The sequence below is a fragment of the Embiotoca jacksoni genome, unplaced genomic scaffold (genome assembly GCF_022577435.1).
Source record: "Embiotoca jacksoni isolate LCO1_2020_lvr unplaced genomic scaffold, fEmbJac1.0.p SCAF_3, whole genome shotgun sequence".
Classification (NCBI taxonomy): Eukaryota; Metazoa; Chordata; class Actinopteri; family Embiotocidae; genus Embiotoca; species Embiotoca jacksoni.
In genome coordinates, this window is record NW_027185381.1 from 3,950,334 (window position 1) to 3,973,706 (window position 23,373).

At 41.7% G+C, this 23,373-nt stretch overlaps 1 protein-coding gene across 2 annotated transcripts; it reads right to left on the minus strand.

Moving 5' to 3' along the window:
- Positions 1–1,794: 1,794 nt before the first annotated feature.
- On the minus strand, positions 1,795–20,274 carry LOC138205997 (ceramide kinase-like). Of its 2 annotated transcripts, XM_069162407.1 has the most exons (14): positions 19,938–20,274; positions 15,814–15,852; positions 13,731–13,868; positions 12,297–12,419; positions 12,076–12,201; positions 10,984–11,050; positions 10,674–10,819; positions 9,465–9,539; positions 9,136–9,288; positions 8,941–9,046; positions 8,633–8,712; positions 7,422–7,627; positions 7,079–7,299; positions 1,795–6,969 (listed from the first exon to the last, which is right to left on the minus strand). In XM_069162407.1, exons 1-14 carry the CDS (start codon positions 20,071–20,073, stop codon positions 6,882–6,884), a joined length of 1,704 nt encoding a protein of 567 aa, XP_069018508.1. In that variant the 5' UTR covers positions 20,074–20,274; the 3' UTR covers positions 1,795–6,881. The 2 variants fall into 2 exon arrangements, with proteins under 2 accessions (XP_069018508.1, XP_069018509.1); XM_069162408.1 differs by lacking the exon at positions 15,814–15,852.
- Between the last annotated feature and the right edge of the window lie 3,099 nt (positions 20,275–23,373).

A 23,373-nucleotide genomic window follows, 5' to 3' on the forward strand; every position in this document is an offset into this window, starting at 1 on the left:
CGACCGTCTGGTCCCAAGCTGCCCCCTCTATCGTCCGGACCCTCATTAGTGCTGTTCATTCTGCAGCAGTGGTGTAGCACCATCATCTGGAACCTGTACATGCAAGCAGCCAGAACAGTACTGCTCAGTAGTTTAGTGTCGGGGTCTTCGAGGCCGCTGGACCCAGAAACAACAGGCATTTGCTGTTTTACGTAAAGGAACAAACCTTCCTCTGTGTCAGTTTTCATTTTACAGTTTATTTTTAGACATAAAAGACACAATTTCTAAACCACAAGAGAGTTGACCTGATGCTCTGCAACCTTAGAAAAACAGCTTCTTGCAGCTTTTATATCGGGCCAGGTTTCATTTACAGCTTCAGTTGAGTTTCCAGCAGAACTTGTCAGGTTTTGGTGTGCGCCCTGTGGATGGATGCACTGATGGTCAACAGTTTCAGAGGGTACATTTCATTGCAGAAAAGCCAAAGACGACAGTTTTACTACTGACAGCAGCCTCTGAATGCACTGCAGCCACCAGACATTTGACTCAGGGCTGTTATCCTCTTCTTTTTAAACTGAGGAGGAAAACCTACTTTCTACAATATAACCAACAACTGAACATGAGTTCAGATGATTTCTCAGGGAGTTATTCAAAAAGTTTGACAGAAAGTGATTCGATGATTTGATGAAATCGAGAATTAAACACTACAGATAAATGATTAACGTATAATTAAAACTCTTTGTACTTCACGAACTAGTGGACATTTCATTACAAACGTACAACCCTGTTTCCAACAAAGTCGGGACTGCAGGAATAGTTACACACCAACAATTTGCCTGGACAGAAGAAGAGAACTACACTTGAACATCTTCTGGAAATAGGAAACAATTCAAACATAATCATCAGATTAATTAACAATGAAAACAATCATTAACTGCAGCTTCAAGCAAAATCTATTCAGGTACAAACTGGGTGTTGATACGTTTCCTAAACTTTGCTGCCGGATATCAGATTTTAACACTCATGACTTTTGACTTTCAATAAGATTAATTAGTGGGTTTTGATAAAACCTGAAGTAGAAACTTTAGGTTTTTACTTTAAGTAAATGTCCAGCAAAAGTGACAAAAGGTCTGTGACAGTAAAGTTATTACTTTAGAAAAAAACAGTGATGAAATTACTTGTTTGCAGACTTACAATACTTCTATGATGCTTCCAAAAAATAAATAAAATAGAAGCAGTTTTTTATTATACAAAATAAAACCCAACATTAATTAAAACTCTGAAGGTCTGATCATAGCTGGAGGACGGTTGCATCTTCGCTGATTTTCAACGTTCATTTTTGACAAATATGAGATCAATATTTCGACTCAAATCAGATGGAGTTTGGAGGCTTGTGGGCAGTTTTCCATTTATAATCCAGTTTTGGTCTAAATGCATCATTCTTGTGCAAAACAGCTGACAATATGCTCATATTTCCATCATGTTCCTGGCCTGGATAGATGATGTACAGTATAACAAAGAGCAAACTATTTTGAAATGTAGTAGGTACAAAAACAGAATTATATTTAACGTTATTTTTCTGACATTAGTTGTGTTTATATTGTCTATTTTATGTCCTGGACCTTGACACAAATCATGATCACAAGCAGCATTTATATTATTTTTAGTAGTGTCATCATCATCAAAGTTTCACAAAGTCTTAAAAGTCTAATTTTAGCTTGATTTAAACTTGTTTGGAGCAGGAGCTAATTTTCTAAAAGAAGTAAGACAGCTGATGCTGGCTGCACATAACAGTCATCATCACTGTGTACACAGACAAAGAGTTGAACTGTCTTTAATTCCTGATAATGCAATAGCTACAGCAGAAGGTAATAGTTACAGTTGAGGTTACAGCTAGAGGTCGACTGATTCACTAGATCAAACTAGTTTTCTGTTTCAGATGAAACCGGTGTTGAAAATAATAATAATAAAAAAACATTCCTGGAGGCAGGGGAGGTTTTAATTTAACTGATACAAATCAAAGATGGAAATTTACATTTGGTATCAACTTAAAAACTACATGATCAGAAAAATATAGACGACTAATCAATGCTACAAATAAAGTTCCGTTTATTCGTTATGTTCTAAATCTTAAACACAACACTCGAGATGATTTGGTTACATCTGTAATTCTACGTGTTCAGTTATCATCTGGGTTTTTACCCATTTCCTTCTCTCGGAGGCCCTGGCCACGCCGGCATTTCTATCAGTTGTTATCATGATCGCATTCAAACAGTCTTAACAATGTTCAGGGAATGAGGAGCTGGAAAGCCTAAAGTTGAGGAAGCCATCATACCATCTGCGTGTCGCCATATAAAGCTGCTCTGCTGTAAAATCAAGTCAATAACTGTGTTATTGTTCAGTTTGCAACATAGCCAAGTTTTTAGCTGCTAGAATGTAATAATGCGAGGAACAAGAAAACCCCATCCCCCCCCCTCCCCCCCCCCCCCCCCCCCGATTTTACCAAGGGAGGGATATCACGGTGTCGTAGTTTAATTCCTGATGTTTCCCAGCCTAGAATTAACACACAAAAAAATAAAATCAGGCAGACATGAACAGTGTTACCAATGATTAGCTGAAAGTAAGAAAGGCTGCAGTTAAATCAGTAATTTCCAGTGCAACTGTTTGGATCAATGACCAACAGGGTGCAGGAAATCTGAGAGGATTTCCATGTCTCGTTTAGCTTTGGTGAACTTTGAAAAAAGTTGCGTTTCCTCAAGAGCAAGCTGAACTTAAAATGTGTGCCTCCATTCAGTTTCTTTCTCCGTCCGAGTCTGAACTGCTAAATGATTAACGCGTGGTTTAGTGACCAACAATAGTCCATCGTACATTTACCGTTTTCGGATGAACTAGAATGCTTCTCGCATTTTCCTGGCCTGTTTAGCATGTTAGCAGTTAACAAACCAGCTCCGGTAGCTAATTTACAATATCATTCCAGCTATTTCACAAAAAAATACACTAATAAATTTGCCTGTTCCTGGTTTATCCAGGTTCTACATCAAGATTAATAACTAGAGCCAGCTAAATGTGAATACATGTTTGTTGTGTTCTCCTAAAAATAATTCTACTTCAGTCATCTGTCATCAGTCGACCTCCGTGTGCACAAGTTGAACACATTTGGTTTGCTGATTGGGGGATTTACAGCAGAATCTGATATGACTTTAAGAGATAAATGGACACCAGACAGATGGTTCAGCTACAAGTCTTCACCGGTCCACCTGGTTGGAAACAGCAGAGGCTCCAGCTGGGACCCAAGTTGGGTCAAGTTCACATTATAGTCACTGCAATCAGAATTTTTGATTTGTATTCATCCTTGGGTATACTTCACACCAGTTCTCCTAAAAATGAATGCAGAATTTTCATGGATCTGCTTTGGCTCAAAACTTTGAACCTGTGAAGACCTCCGTGCTGAACTACAGCAGTCTCAGACGCAGGCAGACAGACAGACAGACAGACAGACAGACAGACAGACAGACGGCTACATCAGTAAACCCTGGCTGGTATTTGGTCAGATTAAAATCACGATAGAGCTGAAAACTGATTGGTTGGTGCTTCAGAACACCGTGAGATGCTACTGGTTCCCTCATCCTTCAGTTTAAGTCCAGCTCGACGTCAGCAGGAAACAGGACTGCTGGTCAACAAACACACGACAGACAAACAAACAAACAAACATTTACATTCTGACAGTCCAGTGCTGATGCTCAACTTCCTGCCAAGTTCAATTATTTTCCACATGACTGACTTACAGAGTTCATTTTCTGGGGAGGAGGAATGAGACGTGATGATTATAGGAACAGATATCTTTGGATGTGGAATGGGACAGACCGACATCATCCTTCTGTGGCTTGGGGAAGACCTTCATTGTGAATATAATTCAGAAAGACCATGGAAAGATTCTGCTACATGTAACTTGCATTGCCTACAAAATCGGTGTCGTCTTTGTCAGCAGATGGTTGATTATCAACACTGGACTTCACAGAGCGGCTTTCTTTAACAGCCACGATTCACAACGATCACATTTCTCACAGCGAGATGAATTCATTCGTGCGCAAACTGTTTTTTAAGACAAAGCCAAGAAAATAAAAGTATTTGTAGATAAACATTTGCGGCCAAAAGTTTGTAGACAGCATTGTCTTCATTGCAGTGGTTCCCAACCTTTTTGCTTTGTGCCCTCCTGAAAGAAGGCTTTATCAAGAGTATGAATCTTTGTTGGGGCTGCAGATGTCTGATTTTTTTTAAGCCTAATTTATCCAAGGCACTCAATTCTGTCACTGCAGCCACTTCACGACCGTTTATAAAAAAAAAACAGGCGTGCCATTCAATCTTCGGTGCTACAGGTTTGTTTTGGTATGAGACTTCTGTTTTGTACACCCATGATCCAAACAGTTCACATCAGAGGTCTATTCATGTCTTGTCTTGAATGCACTTCCGAAACAGAGTTTCAACAGCACAAGTTCCACTTGGAACATTTTGACAGCAATGCCGTCTCTGGCCATGCCATGGCATCACGTGACTTCAAACTGTCGTAACTGAACCCAAATTATTCAGTACAGGACGCTCAGAAACCAAACGCAAACCTAACTGAATTTTGTGTAACGTTACACCCGTAACAAAATCAAATCTAGGTTTGTGTTGCAGAAATTCGTTTTCTGGCGTCGTTACTTTTAGTGTCCTTTTGTTTTGGTCAGTTTTCTTGATTTTGTCTTCGAGCCACTTAAGGTCAAAGGAGGGAAACCATACAATAAAGGTTTTCCAAAATTTGTTTTCCGAGGCTGTTATAGTTAGTGTCCATGATGCCACTCCCACATGTGGCTGCAATGTCCGGCTGTCCACATACTTTTGACCATGGAGTGCACCTTGTTGTGAGGAAAAACTTTGAAAAGTGGAAGAAAATAAATTTAAAAAAGGCATTTTTTTTGTTGTTGTTGTTGTAGAAAATATATTTGTGCTGCCTGTAAATCTCAGTTGATTTGTAGGTCGAGATGATTATCTTGAGGTTTTATGAGACTAAATGAACCGCTACAGTTCCGTTTGGATTGAAGTTATCCGAACAGGTGGTGTGTGTGAAACTGGTGTTAAAGCAGTAATTCTTCCAAGGTTTTCCTTTGTGTTACATCTTTGCTCAGACCGAGTTCATTTGCATAATGAGCAGGAATGGAGGATTAAAAACCATCATGCGTATCATGTTCAGCTTCCACAGCCACAACCAGCTGAACTGACAACAATCGTCTTGACTAAAATCAAAAATTTGAGGTTTTTAATATTTTTATCTGAATTTGGGGGAAATAAAATATGTAAAAATGAAATTTCAAAGCTACCATTGAGCTCAGGTGTTCTGGAGAAGAGTCAGAAATATGGGGCGCTGGAGATGATTATAACGGACCTGATTGAGGAGCAGAAACTTTCGCACAGCTGATGAGAAAAGACGGGGATTGTCTAAAGTTATAAAACACATTTCCTGTCAGCATTATTCTTTTCTATGAATGTTCTTTCTTTTCATTTTCATAAATGTGATTTAAAATCACATGACCCTGGGAATGACTGGGAGGTGTCTGGTATCCCGCATACATGTAACAGATAATTACAAATCCAGGATACTTTTTGAAATAATTGACCAGATACAAAAAGTGTAAATAAGTGGACGTTATGTAACAATTGCAAACATACTAATATGCTGAATGAATACAAAATCTCTCAGCAGTCTGTTCTCATCACCGTCAAGTTGAGTCCAAGAGAGATTTGAGTCAACAGTCACAAAGCAGAAGCAAGTCCAACATAATAGAAAAAAAGGTATCCAATCAGTTTCATGATCAAGTCAAATTAATGTCTGACTGACAAGCTTCTGCAGTCCACTCAAAACCTTTGGAGCTGGTAAAAGCAAAAAGGTATTAACAGGTGAGACTGGTTGCTAATACCAAAACAAGTCAGAGTCAAAAACCCCACAACACCCAATACAAGTCTCAGTAAAGGTCAAGTCAAATCCACCCACAAGACGGACACGGGAAAGTCCAAATGCAGACACCTACGAGTCCACGGCAAATCAGAGTCGCTACAAGTCCTGGTCAGAACATTCACATTCTGAGGCCGGACCGATGCATTAGAAGTCTGTGTCCAGACAGCAATGAGGCTGAGACAAGTCCAAGACGTAACATGTCAAGAGTCTCAACACTCCCGATGCCGAGACACATTCCAGTCATGACAAGTCCGCATCAAAAGACCAATAAGACAGAGGCAAGTCGTTACAAGTCTGACCTGTAGTCCGAATTTAAACCGCAATGAGAAGGAGAAAATGTCCCCCGAGAAAAATCCCAGTGAAAACACCTCTGTAACCAGAAACAAGTCTGAGTAGAGAGAAAAAGAGACAGAATGTAGGATTAAAACTGGATTTGAGATTTACAGGTCATTCTATGGGCAGTGACACATCGGGCAACTTTCTGAGCAGCGCAGACACGCACACGTCAATGTTGCTTCGACCTTCAGCGGATGAAAAGTTACCAAACAGGGCAGGTCACCGTTTCAGGGCTGAAGGTACCAGACACCAACCAACCATTTCAAGCACCAAGGCCAAGTGAGTCGTGCAGTGTTTCTCTGTGGATCTATAAGTTACTAATTTCCAACAGTGAAAAGCACTCATCACTTCCCACCTGTGAGGAAATCACTTTGAACTTTCAGATCCAGAAAGTAAAGTTTTGTTTCGGTCCGTATTGCTGACATTTGTTGAGTAACAGCACAACTCATTGCGGAGTCAGTAAATCCTGTGGAGTCTCCTAATGACGGGTGTGATGACGGTTAAAGTGAGCAGCAGTGACGTAGGCAGCGGCTGGAAGAGGAGAGACGACTCCCGTGTGTGACGGGGAGTGACGGGTCTATATTGCACACGGGTTGGCGAGATCCTCGAACACCGTCGGTTCTTCGATCCCTCGTGCAAACAGTTTGATCAACTGGCAGTGCGCTCTGAGAAAATAAAGGAGAATGTGTGTTTTTTTTTTTTTTTTTTTTAAGAGAAATATAAACCCAGTTTGAATATTTGTAAGTTGGAAACCAAACCAAAGCGTCTCGGTACCTGACGTCGATGGCCGTGTGGGTCAGGATCTCGCCATCGCAGTTCCAGCTGCTGTAGGCGGGCGCGCAGCCGCAAGCCGGGTGGTCTCGGCAGATCTGGCTGAAGATCTGCCGCTTGCCGTTCTCCAGCAGGTCCAACTCCAGGTCCGAGTCGCTCTGGCAGTGACGCGGCGTGAAGCGGAACCGCCGCACCCGGTGGACCTGAACGAAAGTTAGGTCGAACTGATCGAGAGAACAAGAGAAGAAGAAGGAGACGATTCAGTCTTTTGTTGACTGACATCTTGCCATCATGTGGACAGACCACGAATGATAATGGGGATTTATTATCCCGCCTGGCAACAAACCTGGTCATCTTTGCTGGTGTGTCTGAGGAGGTGCCTGAGGAAGTCAAAGCGGGAACATTTTCGGACCAGGATGAGGTCAGTGGTGCCGTCGGCCAGGTGTGCGGCAGGCGAGAGGCCTTTGGGGCTGCGAGGACAAGCACAGCTCATACTGGCGGCGTTTATAGCGAGGAACTTCCCTCGGATCGTCTTCCACTCGCCATCACTCTCTGAAAACAGAACCACACGGACCAATCAGATAACAGGATGGAGAGGGAATGTTAACACGTTAAACACGTGACATATCCAATAACTTTAAAGAGTTGAATTGTAAGTTTTTTTTCAGACTTTGAAAATGTAATTGAACGGAAAAGCTACTTGAGGGGAGATTGTTGTGTCAACTGCTGTTTCTAAGATCAAGAATAAACTTGGAGAAACTTTAAGTCAACTTGGTGAAAAAGTTCTTGAAATACTCGATTTCAGAACATCTGCAATCCCATGAAAACTTGACCAAATCTGTCAGTTAAATAAATATACTCCAATATTATTGATTGAGGGCGGCAGAGTGCTGCAGTGGTTAGCATGGTCGCCTCACAGCAAAAAGGTTCCGGGCCCAGAATCCGGGCCTGGGCCTTTCTGTGGGGAGTTTGCATGTTCTCCATGTGTCTGCGTGGGTTCTGTCCGGGTACTCCAGCTCCCTCCCACCATCCAAAAACATGCACCTCAGGTTCATTGGTGGTTCTACAAATTGCCCTTAGGTGTGAATGGTCTTTGTTTCCATCTGTCTCTATGTGGCCCTGTGATGGACTGGCAACCTGTCCAGGGTGAACCCTGCCTTCACCCGAAGTGAGCTGGGATAGGCTCCAGCCCCCCGTGACCCTGTTCAGGATAAAGCTGGTATAGATGATGGATGGATGGATTATTGATTGACAGAACAGTGATGGGTGGATTGAGATTAAGATTATCGTTTAAACTTTAAGAAGGTATTAAAGGAATGGTTAGTCTTGTAGTCATGTTAATGCCGCTCATTTTAGTTCTTGTGTACATCTCTATCCTTTGGCGTCCCCCACGGCTGTATTCACGGACCACTTTTATTCAGAAATAAAGTATAAATATTTACGGTGATAAAACAAGATACAACATGATGAAGCCAGATTCCCAAGATACCAAATACATTTCAGTAATTTCCTTATTTAGTGTTTAGAAGCTCTGGATGGCTATTTTTCTGTACTCACCACAGTCTGACGCCTCGTCCATCTCGTACCTCTCAGCTCTCTCTGAAAGTAGCTGCCCGTTGTGCTGACAAACCGCACAGCTGGAGATTTACAGACACACCAATGTTATTTCTAAGAAACACACGGCTGCACATACAAATTAAATCATTATTCAACCATAGCAGAGTGGTAAACTAAGTTAGCCAAGTTATAAGTAAGGTCACGGCTGTCAAAAGGTCAAATACGAGGTGGTAAAGTACAAATCAAACACCTGTAAGTTGTTGGTGAATTCTTGTATTACTTAAAACTCATTTTCACATCTCACTCACCCGGATCTACACCTCGCTGCATCTCGTGGCGTTCCCATGATGCCTCTGGCCGGCAGGTAGGACACCGTCCCTTCATAGTAATGATGAGTCAGGAACATCTTCAAGCCTGCCGGATCCAGAACATCAATGTCAATAATCTGGGACAACGAAAGGTTATAGATGGTCTCAACATTGCCATACATGGTCTTTTTCTACCTGAGAGGTCGTATCTGGCGGGTCCCATCCATCTCTTCCTCTCACTGTCAGTAAGCACATCGCCATAGAAACCGTATCCCAACAGGGAGACAGAGTATCGCAGGAACGTGTTGTTGTGGTGAACTGAGCACACGTCCATCGGCTGAGAGTCTCCTGAAGACACACACGGACACACACACGGACACACACACGGACACACTATCAACATACTAACCTGAAATACTTTTGTGTTAAGAGACCAAAATCTTTGTTTCCAAAGATACACAATCAAAAATGAGACATGTAAGCAGGCATACACTGACACTTTAGTAGGAGACCATGTGACTGACCCACTATGATGTGCAGTGCAGAGGTCACGGGGTCGTTGGCGCCCACAGTGGCGAAGCAGATGCAGTCTGTTGAACCTGAAACAAACAGATTGTCTGTCAGAAGAAACAAAGCTGACCGTGACACCTGAAGTTTATCAGTGTAGAAAGTCCCAAAGAGATAAAATCCAGAACTATGGTTGTCAAACATTCTGAATATTTCCATAATTGTTTTGGTGCAAGATTTTTAAACTGCATATTTTCCAACAACAACATTGCTGCAGGGAGCAGCACACAAACCCCTGCACCAATCACAGAGGCCATAAATTAACCAGCGATACTGCTGCTGCAGAGAGAGGTAAAGTCTCCCTGATGATGGTGTGTGTGTTCACAGAGCAGAACAACAGAAAACACAGAGGACACAAACAAATATTACAGAGAAACAGGGTCACAATCAGCACCTGCATTTACTCCCAGATAACAAAGACTCCTGTTCTCTGATTGGCTGTGAGCAGTCTATTAACGTCATATCAGTATTCACCTCAAACATTGTTCAGCTCAGCAGTTTAACATCAGTTCTAAATCAGGAGTGCGTCTGTCTATGTTTTATAAACAGTAACATAACTGTATTTATACATCATGTAGAAATGTGGGGCTTTCACAAGTCACTCACAATTTATGTCTGAATTTTTGTGTAGAAAAAATTATTTTAACACAGAATTACTTTAACTAAAGATTTGTACATTTTTGTGGGACCCGAGTCATTCTTTTATGTATTTTGGGTTTAGAGGAGTTTTGTTAAATTGACAATATGAGAAGTTAAACTTATAACAAGAGTTTATACTGAAGAATAGATACGATGCATGTAGGGTAAGGACAGTTTAAAAGCTAAACAAGGACAGCAATTAGTACAACTGCACAGTAAAAATAAACTCCAGACTCCAGAGAGTTTAATTGCAGGTATCCATAGCGATACAGCTGATGCTACAGGCCATGTTACTTCACTAAACAATCCCTGAAGCCTCGTCAAGGATCTCTCCAACCCCCGTCTGCAAACAAGTCGTGTCATGGACCTCTTTAACCTGCTCAGGGGAATTTACGACATTGACACTATGCCGCTACCCCGAAGGATGGAAGCAACATTGCCAACATTTTATACAATCTACAATGGCAACGGCAACAAAACTAAAATCTGTATTTTTATATTTGTTGGGTCACATGAGAGTTTGGGACCTGCAGGGATGATTCCGATGCGAAGTGAGCAGGGAGACAGTGTTTCATCTGGACAGTCTGGGTCGACGCCGCCGTCGATCTGTGTCCTCCAGATCAGCCCGTGGATGATCTCGCTGAACATGCCGTCCCCTCCGACACACACCACGCTGAGATGGGGTCAAAGGAAAACGTGAACATTTAAGACAGCAGGTCTGACATGTTTCCCATGCGGTGCTATTATTTTAGCGGTTCACCGATACAAGCAGGCAGTTTGTTCTCTGATGCGTGTAGAGGTTTTGTGAAGGAGCTCATTCAATTACACAAAACTCACCCATCAAACCTTTTCAGCTCCGCCTGCGTCTTCAGGTGATCCCTCGCATGATTGGCGTACTCCGTCACTATGACAACATACACATAGATCAGACCGACATCAGTGCTACGCCCCTTTTCTGGGGGAAAACAATACCACATACTGCATTTACGGCAACAGTGAACCGGAGGAAGTTGAGACTTTTCTCCAAACTTGACTAAATTAATGAAGTCATGCCATTTCTTCAAAATTGTTCACATCCAATTTCTTCCCCTGACATGCCTTAAAAAACAATCCTGATAGAACGGCTATACAGCGCTGAGCTGCACTAAAGGAAGACAACGGGAGGCTGCGGTTATGATGCAGCTCAGTCAGATGTCAGATCACAGTGCTGAGGTGAGTTCGAATACTATTTGGAGAGCAGGAATGAAAAGTAAAATATTTCACAGGCAATTTGCTTCCCTGGAGACTCGGTAAGGTAAAAATAGATTTGAGCACCTCTGGTTGGGTTTTACCAGAGTTGAGTTACAGCATTAACCCGGTGCCGGCTGGGAGACAGAAGTCCCTTCTGTGACTGAAGAGGGTTAAAGTGAAACTTTTTGCTCTACCGAGTGTCTTCTATGGCACACAGAGTGGATGTATCTTTACTTAACAGGGTGTCTTTGGATCATTTGGAAGCTTATTTAACTTTGGTGTTTTATTTATTTATTTTTTAAATAGTTGGGTTTTGTACTGTCATTTTACATTAAAGTCTATGGCGAGTGTCCTTTGTTTTCCCACAAAAAGTTGTGGAGAAGTGCTGCATGTCAAACTTCCCGGATGTGTTTCAGAAGCACGAAATCTGACAAAGGCTCCCCTCTTTGAGATACACTTTTTTTGTCATCATACTGAATATTTCCATAAATTTAGGAATCAAATTCCTGAGACTTACTGATATATTAATAAAATAATTTAGGCGAATTTGGGATGCGATTGGTGTCCCATTTTCCTTAGTTTAAGATTTTAAGCCCTTCACCTTCTAGCTCCGTTCTGAAGGGCCACAAGCGAGAGGGCCTTCCTGAACGAAGGAAAGGGCCACATTAGAGAGCGGGATGTGAGCGATGCAGGACATACCGATGACTTGCGTGGAGATGCCGGCCTGGGCGAACAGCGGGGCGACCTTCTGCTCGTAGATCTGTTTCCCCTGTCGCTTCCCGCTGTACGGGTTGATGTAGACCAGCAGCTGTTTGGGTCGGCTGGCTGTCGACACAAAAAGCAACGACAACTGTGTTACAGGTAGCTTCAGGCAGCAGTGTGTCATGTTCAGTCGTTGTGTGTCGGTGTAAAAGTCGTACTGATGGTGGTGAGCTGCTCTCTGATGCTGCTGACCCAGCATTGACCCAGCGCCCCGTCCGAACACGTGAAGGTGACCTCGGCACACCGCCAGCGGTGCTGCCGACCCCTTTCCACATACAACACTGAAACAGACACAAGTCAAAAACAATCATTAGAATTGACTCCGTGATTGATAAATAAGACCTCATCATGAATATCATCAAAATAATTTCGTTTTGATGAGCTGTTTCACATGAAAAGGTTTTGTCTCATGGGATGATTTCACTGTGAAAATGTACTGGAAGTTTAAAGCCACGAAGTGAACATACAGCTGTGTTCCAGTTTAATTAACTGGATCAACAGAAATGTTGACGAAATTAAAGCTTCTCAGTGTTGGCAGTCTGAATCTGCTGAGCATGAACTCAAGTTACAGCCTGTGCACAAAGACAGATGACACGTCACCACTTTCCCCACTGAACTACAGTGAAGCCACAATATTGCGGAAATGGACTCTGCCATCTTGTGCTGGTGAAGCTTTGACTCGACTTCTGGAGATCTTTCAGGCTGTTTCTCAATCGTAAGGATGCATCCATGGTCCCTGCACACTTGCATGCATCATGTGTTCTCCGGTTGCTAAGACATTTGCTCAGTTGCTAGGACGGATGCTCGGAGAACACATGCTTCAGAGGGAGAAACCGTCTGTGACCAAGACTGAGAGTCTCCTGCTCAAGTTGACCGGGAAGAGTCATCCTCTTTGATACTTCTATCTACTTTCAAAATAAAAGCTGGGGCGGTGGCGTTTCTCACCACCAGATGGAGACAAAGAGCAATATTCAGTCTATGTATTGTTTTAAAAATGGAAAAACAATGTCTAATCTAAACATGGGCAAAGGCGTAGTGTCCAGCCTGGTAGCTGAAACCTGCAGGCAGTGAGACAACAGTGACAGCACCCACCTGTCACTCAGAGCAGTTTCACCCTTGATGATGCATAACTTTAAGCCTTAACCATTGACTGTATATAGAAGTGGACGTAGCTTCCAGCTCTGAAAAATGAGGCCGATGCGGAAGTGCCAGAAGCTGCAATACCACTGAGTGCCACTAGAGGATGGCTCCAAAAAGCCTCCAGCTCCATAGACTCACATTCAACTAGTCCCATCAAATTATCAGTCAACATTTTTTCTAGTTAGTTTTTTGGAGGTCCATCTGAAAATAATTCCGTCATTAATTAGAAAATACAAAAATACAAAAATTAGGGTGGGGGGGTGGGGTGGTGGGAGGGGGGGGGGGGGGGTTGTTTGACTGACAGGCCTGTGGTGCAGTCAGGTCACGGCTATTGGTAGGACGCAGATGGAGTCAGATCCACCGCTCGCTCCCTGCCCAATTTTGGAGTGAGTTTCAAGTGGCCCTTTAAAGAAGTGCAGTTTTTAGGCTTTGTTTTTCAGCCATGTGTTTACCTGTGAAGGCCCGCCTGTAGTCCTTCCCTTCTCTCTCCTTGATCTTCTTCCAGTTGCTATCATCTCTTCGTCCGCTGCCGTTCTCCTCTTCCTCTCTGACAGAGATGATCTCTGACACTGACACACTGTGACACACACCTAAACAAAAACCACACACATACACAGTTTTTTAAGCTTCAAAACACAGGGGCTACGCTCAGATTTTAGAGCCTCTTTGCAGCATGTGAAGGCACCATTGGACACCATGTTATTTACACTTTCACTATCTAGAATAACTTAAAAAAAAACACACACAAAAAAACTACATAGTCACAGGCACATGATATTTAAAGAAATGAACTGAAAGCAGTGGTTTCCTGGAAAATAAGAAATAAACCGAGAATCAAATGTGAAGAATACAAAGAAAAGATCAAAGTGGATTTCTGTTTTTTGGATTCAAATGTTCAAACTATGATGTAAATGTAACTTACACTTTTGAAGTCAGTGCTACGTTTTAGTAACAGCCCACCTGAGACTTTCGTTTACCGGTCGATCACATGACTCATAGGCGTGTCATGCATTGAGAGCTGCTTGCATGAACATATTACATAATGTTAGCCCTGAGGATGGGGAGGGAGCTCTGGTGCACAGATCAACTTTCAGAAATGGATGCCCACGGTTTCCACGGAGACGACCGGGAGCAAAACTGAGAAAACAGGAGATATAAGAGGGTGCCGCCGACCATCATCGCTTTACTGCTTTTCTGTTTCCACCTGAAGGCAACATAACAACCGGTCTGATATACAGTAACAGCTAAAAGCTTGTAGGAATCACTGGAGATGGTCAACATCATTAAACGTGGTTTCCCGCCAGGGACACAGAGATGCTGTGGAAGGACCTCAGACAAGAAACGTTGCTTGATGGAGGTTCAACCAGTAAATCTATGGATGCACTTACTTCTTCCACCCGCACTGTTAATATTTAATGAATATGTTGACACATAAAATATACATTTTTCTGTGTAGTATTAGCTTAAGCACATTGTTTTTGTCTATATTGCAAGTTAGATGAAGATGCTGAAAACCAAGTCATTTGAAAGGGCTGACATACTTTTTTTACAACTTTGCAATGTTTCAGGATAGATACAGACAGACAGACAGACAGACAGACAGAGACAGAGACACAGAGAGAGAGGGAGAGAGAGAAAGAAAGAGAAAAAGAAGAGAGAGAGAGAGAGAGAGAGAGAGAGAGAGAGAGAGAGAGAAAGAGATAGATAGATAGATAGATAGATAGATAGATAGATAGATAGATAGATAGATAGATAGATAGATAGATAGATAGATAGATAGATAGATAGATCTATCTTTAGTGTCATAGTATATAAATACACAACGAAATTTTGTTTGGCAGCAGTCGTCTTAGCAACATAAAATAGAAAATCAAAAATACATAGATATGCATGTCTCTGTACAGAAACCATTAACACTTTAAATAGTATTGCACTTTTCCTTAAATTATAGCAGCAGTTAGGCTGAGTTGGGCCTACTGGATGTGCTGGAGCTACGCTAAGAGTCCATATGCATATTTAACACACAAGCATGAGAACGATATCCAATTCAGCATCTCAATATCAGAAAGAAAAGGAACAAGATTTCCTAATACCCTGCTCCTTTAAGATCATTTGATTGTGCAGTTGTTGTTTTTTTGTAAAAGCTGCAGCATGTAGATCTACAAACTGAACAGACTACAACAGGCCAGCAGAGTTACAACAACTATTCAGCCAAACTACACATCAAACACTGAACCAGGAGCTACAGGGAGGACGGCATGTTTCTGCTGGATCTGATGGACACAAGATCAAATCTGACACTAATACTCCTCTGATAAGACACGCTTTATTCCAAAATGTGATTTCTGATGGTACAGAATATTTACACCAATTGAGACTAATTAATAACATTCATTTTGGAGCAAAACCACTGGTTGAGTTTATAATTTTGCCATCAAAACACAGAAACATGGTCCAGCAGCAGCACCACAATCACTAACCCTCCTGTCAGCAGGTGGAGGTGGACCACTGCATTGTGGGAACTGAATGTCCTACCTGAGTCTGGTCGACCAGGAAATGAAGGAAAACAAAACCCTGCAGGAGAAGGACACAGTTAACACCTCACAGAGCAGCACCCATCCCTCAACAGTCCAAAACAACAGCGGGTCAACTGTCTGTGATGTCAACTGTGGAGCAGCGTAGGGCTGCATCTATATCCATTATTGATTAACCTGCCTATTATTAGAGATAAAAATGTTATACTATAGAAGAACAAGCATGTTATAATTTCCTATAGATCAGGTCAGTGTGGGTCTCAAAATGAGGCAGCAGAGAGTGAATGCACGATTTGGTTTTAAGTTAATGGCCCGTAGTAGTACTTGCTTACATAGGTGGACGCACAGTGCACGTACACGCTGCTTGTTATACGCACAGGGACATCCAGCTGTGTACAAATGTGCAAATGTGAAAGATTGGGAAAATCTGCCGTTATAATAGCAAGTGCTGCTGACTTTTAAAGGGAAAGGGAGGTGACACTCTGATGGGTGTTTAAAAAAAAAAAAAAAAAAAAAAAAATGTATACCTTACATGTATGATTCATTAGGAGATGAAGCAGAACCCCTCTGAACCATCCACCCTTACTTTGCACTCAGATTATCCGTCGTTAAACTAAAGTGGATTTAGACATTGTGCCCTGAATGCTCTTTAAACCAGACAATTCATGGTTCTGAAGGAACTTGAAATGAAATAAAAAGAAATGGATTGATTAGCAATGTTGTCATTTATTTAGAAAAATTGTCTGCGGAAAAAAAGTGTCTCACTTACAATAATTTAGTGAAGACGCTCATACTGTCAATAACTCTACAGAAATAAATAACATAACGTCCATTAAGACAACTGCAACATATTCCTAATTAACAAAAATCAACCACTAAAGCCGCAGCGTGGTTTCAGGTTTAGAATTGCAAAAAAAATAACGCCGTCTTTTTTTTTTTCCATTGCTGAGGACACAGACATCCTGTTTGAACAAACTTTATAAGAACCACCAGGTCACAGGTTCTGTCCAAGCAGAAAGGCTAAAGAAAATGTGTCGTCTAGTGTAGAATAGGTAATAAAGACATGGTGAGCTAATATTAAATAGACTTCTGACTGTCATTGTTCTGCGTGTCATCACAGGAAGTACCGACACTGTTTTAGGATGGACGGCTGAAAAAACTGCGACACCAGAACCAGAAATATCGTCTTTTTTTCATGTGTTCTTCCTTCTTGTAAAAATATTGCGCCTACATTACCCACAATGCCACTTGTCTGCCGACAGTTCGGTCAGATGTGTTATGCAAGTGCTGTCGCTGCTAACGTAGCCTCAAGGGACTCACCTCCAGCAGGTGTTTCAAACTCGAGTTTAAATATCTTGTGACGTCCACTGTGCATTTAATGTCTCGCTATTTTCCTACGAAACGTCTTCTGCAGTCGTCAGTGAACGTTACAGAAATAGCAGCAGCTCCAGAAAACAGTAATCAGGTCAGACATTAAAGATTCACAAGTGAAACCCAATCTCAACACAAACACACACCGCTGTCTGTTTCAGGCACACGCACACGCACACACACACACACACACACACACACACACACCAGCTGTTTCTGTTGGTACCGACTAAGGCTAAACATCTGAACTGTGATCAGCTGAGATCCTGAGACAGACGAGACAGAAGGGAGCGTGAACCTGCTGACAACAAACCCTGACAGTTGCTGTATTTCAAGCGTCCTGCAGATGTCCTGCAGCAACAGGATCCTGGATATGCACACAGACGGGTGAATCATCGGTGCTGACGATGATCCAATGGGTCAGAAAATATTCAGTTCTTTCATTGAAAAGTGAAAGCCACGGCACCGTGGACATAAACGGGTAACTACGACTCCCAAGTTGCACTTTCAGTGAGAGCAAAAACCTCCGGTCAAGTGTAATCTTTAGCTTCACCTTGACTTTAGAAACATTCGACAAGCGTAAACGCGGTCCTTCTGTGAGACTGCAGTCCAATGGGCCGCTCCTTCACCAGACTTGAAACTGTGGACTAAAGTCACCTGATAAGGACAGCGACGTCTTCGTTAAGTCTATGCACATTAAAATAACACCTAAAGTCTACAATAATTGGAATACCTAATTATTTACAAACTAGTTGCTCTAAAAAGTGAACGTTCTGCTTTAAAACCACAAACCTGATCAACAAAATCACACTTTTTAAAAAATGTGACACTGCAGTTGCCAGACTCAAAAAGCATAATGCCACCATGGAGTCAGGGAGTCAGGTGTGGGCTGCCGCTTGAGCCCCATATTTCTTGATATTTGTCGACATTTTGGCTTGTTGGCTTCATTGAAACTATGCTGAGTTGACTATTAGCAGGTCCTTTTGGTAATGTACCCACGGATGTACAGACACGTATCACCGGATCACCTTAATAGTGAGGAAAACTAAAACATGTGATGATTCTCAGGCAGGTTCTTTTCCTATCATTCCTAAGCAGATTTATGTATATTCGGACATGACGATATCCTCAAATAGTGTCAATCACAATCAAAAAATGAAGTCTTTGTGTTAAATCTTGAGTTTTAATGACTGCAAGTTTCTAAATAAGTCCTCATCTGTTTACTTGATCCATCTTGTGGCCCCTAGTGTTGTGTGTAGTGAAAATATGCCAACTAATTGCCACATAGACGCTAATTCCTTTTTAGCTTTGTGTCCTGGCTGGTTTCTGGGGGGAGAGACACATTAGTTATGTCATGAGGACGGCTACATCGGTACCACGGCAACGCCAAAGTTCTGAGAACATGGTGGTACATTGTTTGTATTTATGGTTAAGAGGCCCGTAAAACAAAATACAGCAAAGAGTCATGTGTGTTGAGATATTTTACCTTGAGTTGTATCATCAGCAGTGAATTTATAGACAACTAAAAGCCAGAGTACAAATAGAAAGAAAAGAAGAAACACCTCAAACGTATCAAAGCTGCTCAAAGACGGACATTTGGATAGTTTCAGTTGTTTACTACATATGAAGAACGTGTCGGCAAAATGTCCACATCCTGAATCGTCATCATTGTTATTCGTGAACTGCAACGACAGCGTCTGTATCCCAACGGTCACACCGCGAGCTCATGAAGTGAGCTGGGTACTGATTACATTACTAAATAAAAAAATGAAATACATTTTTTGATCTATTTTTTTCCACTGGTATTGACTTTGGTGTAGAGAATTGAGGAACTACCAAATATGTGGTCGAGACTTTGGTCATTGGAGGGAAAGCACATGATGGCTCAGTTCCATTAAGTTTCCCAGAAAGCCATGACACATCAAATAATTAAAAGCATTACATAGTACGTGATTGCATGATGACAGTCGGTAATAACAATGATAATGATAAAAAGGGGTAATAGTGTTGAGCCTATAGGGATTTATCCACAACATGTATAGCTTAAAAGCATGAAATACGTTTCAACTTTAGTGTTTACCTATCTGCCACCAACTTTACTTTTCTATCATAATGTTGTTATCAGAGAAAAAGCACTGAAAAAGCTGCTGAACTCTCCCTACTCAGCAGCAAACATCAGACAGACCCAAGGAGACACTGGCTGGTGAACACTGGAGCATTTAGCAGATATGAGTCAGATGGTTCAATGAGGAGTTGGTTGGTGGAGGGTTAATGTTGGACTTGCCGCAACAAGTGGGCTCAAACACGTCACCAACTGAGTGGTGTGGTAAATCACTAAATGTAATCCTGCTGCGAGAACTTTGACATGACGTTGTTCAGTATTTTTGTGCATCTAGAATCCTGTAGAGAATATATGAGGTTTGGTTGGTACTGTTCCTCCCGCTGCCTGCAGCCTCAGTGTGTCCTCTACATATTGTGTGTCACTCTGGATGTTGTAACCAGATATGTCTAATTTGTTACTCCAGTCTGGATTAAACCATGTTGTGTTCTGTGTGTCATCTGCAGGTCCAAACAGTGTGTGTGTCTGCCCCCCCCCCCCCAACATGTCCTGTCTTGAGTTCTGTCTGTCCTTTTGTTTATCACGGGATGTCCGCGGTGCCTTTAAGGCCAACGTAAAAGATGAAGCCCCCCCCCCCCCCTCACACACACACACACACACACACACACACACAAGACATATCAACCGGGTCTTACTGGGTCTGAACGGGTGGTACACCGGGCTGGAGACCCGTCTCTTCCAGGTGAGCAGGGACCGGCTCAGGCTCACATCATACGCGGTGTTTCTGACGCGGAGCTCGGACACCAGCAGCAACCTGCTCGGTCTCTCCATCTGCGTTTGTCCGTCCTGCTCCGTCCTTCAGCCGGCTGAGGAGGCAGCAGCAGTTCGGGAACGGTTACCTCCGTCCGGGCATGTTCTGTTTGCGCTTCTGGAGCAGCTCCAAACCTCTCAAAATAAACACTAATCACACCGTAACAGCATCAACAACTGTGTGTCCATGTAGCGGATTCCAGCTCGGGATGTTTTTCCCTGATAGATAGCGGTTTTTCACCGGATGTAGGAGGTGCTAATGTGTTGCATTCAGGTACTTCCAGAAAACTCGACATCACTTTCGTGGTGCACATACTTGAGTTTGTAATTGTACGGTCAACTAACCCTAAATCATACAGCAAATAATTTTTGATCAATGAAGATTGGACAAAAACTGTAAACCCAAACTTTATAAAAGAATGTCTGATGAAGATAATTGAAACGTGGTTGCTTTTTTCCCCCTAAACCTTAAACACCAACTGTCAGATGAATTGTCAGTATAAACAATTTTTTTTTGACGTTCATCTCTTTTTTAACATTACATAAACAACCAGGTTCAAAATCTTTATAAAATAATTTAAATTATGTACCCTCCATCTCTCTGTTTCATTAGTATTTGTGTAATATTCCCATAATTCCAACAATAAACACAGCATTGGAAGGCATCAGAAAGCTATTGCGTCTGTCGTCATCACGTTCTCTGACTGATCTTGATTGGAGGAGGAATCAGTATATAAAAAGCTCTGCAAAGGGAATTTATGATCATCAGTATTCAAATGATGAATAAATTCCCTCTGAGCTGAGCATATCTGATGATAGTTTCATATCTTATGATATGATATCTTGTAATACCCTCAGCTGTTTGTATTTTGTGGAATTGTGGAATTAAAACATAAAACATGTTTGTGTCTGTATGTTTTTTCTGTTCTTTTTTTTCTTTTTAACAGGAGCAACACTTCATTCTATATAATTCATTAGCTATATACAACATGTGTCTTGAAAAAATGATTTACTCACTGTAAATTTTCAAACTTAAAAATACCAGCCTGGTGTTATCAGACCTAGATTTAGTGCGTGAATCAACTGAAGCTGTGATCAACAGTCTGGCAGAGCAAGGCAACAAAAATACTCCTACAAGCAAAAGTCCTGCATCCAGAGTGTGAACATGTAAAAGGATTATCAGTAAGGATCAAAGTCAATTATTCTGCAGTTAAATGTCCAATGTGACTGATTATTCGATGTCACAAGTCAGAAAATTTTCATCTGAGATGCAGTGAAGTAAAATAGAATAGCATAAATACACAAGTAATGTCTTACTTTCACTGAAATCACAGAAATAATAAGTGACAATAAAAGTTCAAAGTTTTCAAAGATATTGTGTGTATTAGCACATGTTCACGGTTGTTACTATTAATGGAAAAGACAGTGGAAGGTTTTTCCAAGATGTGTTTTCCTCCAGCTGGATTGTAAACCAGAAACCTGTATTCAGTACCAGCAGGGGGAGCTGCTGTCACACTTATTTTTCTGTGAAGGAGCTTCCCCCCCTCTTTCAGGCTTCAGTTGTTCTGTAATATAATGAGTTTATCATGTGAGGAAGGCTCCTCACATGCTCTCTTTCAACCCTAATCAGCCAGCAACTCACGGAGTTTGAGTTTGATCAGGACATAGAAAGACAAACACCAAAGGTCACTGCTTCCTCACAAAATATTTGTGGCCATAGCTCAAGAATCGATATGCTAATTGATCCAACATTTCACACAAATGTCAAACAGGATATAATGATGAAGTAATAACATTTTAGATTCAAAATGTCAAAGGTCAAAACAGTGTCAACAAATGTTCTGCAAAAACACTTTTCCAGCAATTTTGCATCACTTTAACACTGAAGTAGTGATACCTAACTTGGGTATCCACCTTGAAACTACTGTGATTGTATAGATCTTCTGTTCTCTAAGATTTCAAATGTGTGTGAATCAACCATGTTTCAGAATTTGTAGCTTCTGTGGAGCAACATCCATTTTTTAAGTATTGTGCCATGTGAACACATATGGGTTCCTTTAAAGTCTTCACTACGTATATGAGGTTGGACTGAAATGGTGTATTCGCGCGCGCGCGCGCGTGTGTGTGTGTGTGTGTGTGTGTTTGTGTGTGTGTGTGTGTGTGTGTGTCTGTGTGTGTGTCTGTGTGTGTGTTGTGCGTGGATCTGTGTGTTGGTATGCTGCTGTGTGCATTGTTCCCTGCTCTCCTGCAAACCTGTCTCCTATCAGCTCTCCTGCATTTACTGGCCTGCTGCTCATCTACACACCAGCATACAGTTAATGAATCCCAGTTTGGCAACCATGTTTGTGCTGGCTCATTGTGTCAGCCAGTCTATTTCATTCTAGGCTGCTTAGAGTTATACTGCAGATTTGAAGTTCCTTGTAAGATTTTGACTAACATTGGTCCGTATGTGTTTAGGATCCTTGCCTGCCTCCCTGTTTCCCTGCACGTCCCTCCATCACACACTATAACCACTTGCACTTAAACCACTGCACCTTTAACATGCATAGTGCTTATTTTTTATTTTAACTCTATTTGTGTTTAATTTCTTGCATTTTATCTGTTTTTTTTATGCATCTCATTTATTTTCTATACTTTTAAATGTTTTTTTATATCTTTTTTTTTTTATGTCAAACACTGCATGTAATTATCTTGCTGTAAAGAGCTGCATGTCTTGTACTATACAAATAAAGTTTATTATTATTATTATTACATCAACCTCTTCCAGCCACTAGTCTCCAGTCATTTTGCTCATCGCCAGCCAGCGCTTCACTCTGGCCAGCTCCATCAGCCATCTGTAAAACCTTCATCTATCCACCTATTTCCCTTCCACAGCTTAACAATAAATCCACTCCTTCTTTCCTCCTTACCAGTGTCCTAAACTCTTGGGTGTAAAACCTGCCTACAAGCATCCTGTCCTGAAAAATTTAGTGAGGGGATCCGACATTATCATAAAGATGATAGATAGATCGTTGTAGATGCAAATGTGGGTTTGCTTTTGTTGTAGGATATAAGCCACAGGTAAACTGTTAAAAATCACTCATAATACCCATATGGCCAAAGACAGCACGACTACATCTCATTGTTAGGCATGACTACACTGGGATGGATATGGATGATTCAGGGTAATCTGAACTATCCCTAATAATACGATTTATCAGATTAGAAAGTTTTAAGCATCAACTTAAAAAGTAGAGAGGCTGTCTGCCTCCTGAACCCAAACTGGGAGCTAATTTCACAGAAGAGAAGTCTGAAAGCTAAAGGCTCTGCTTCCTATTCTAC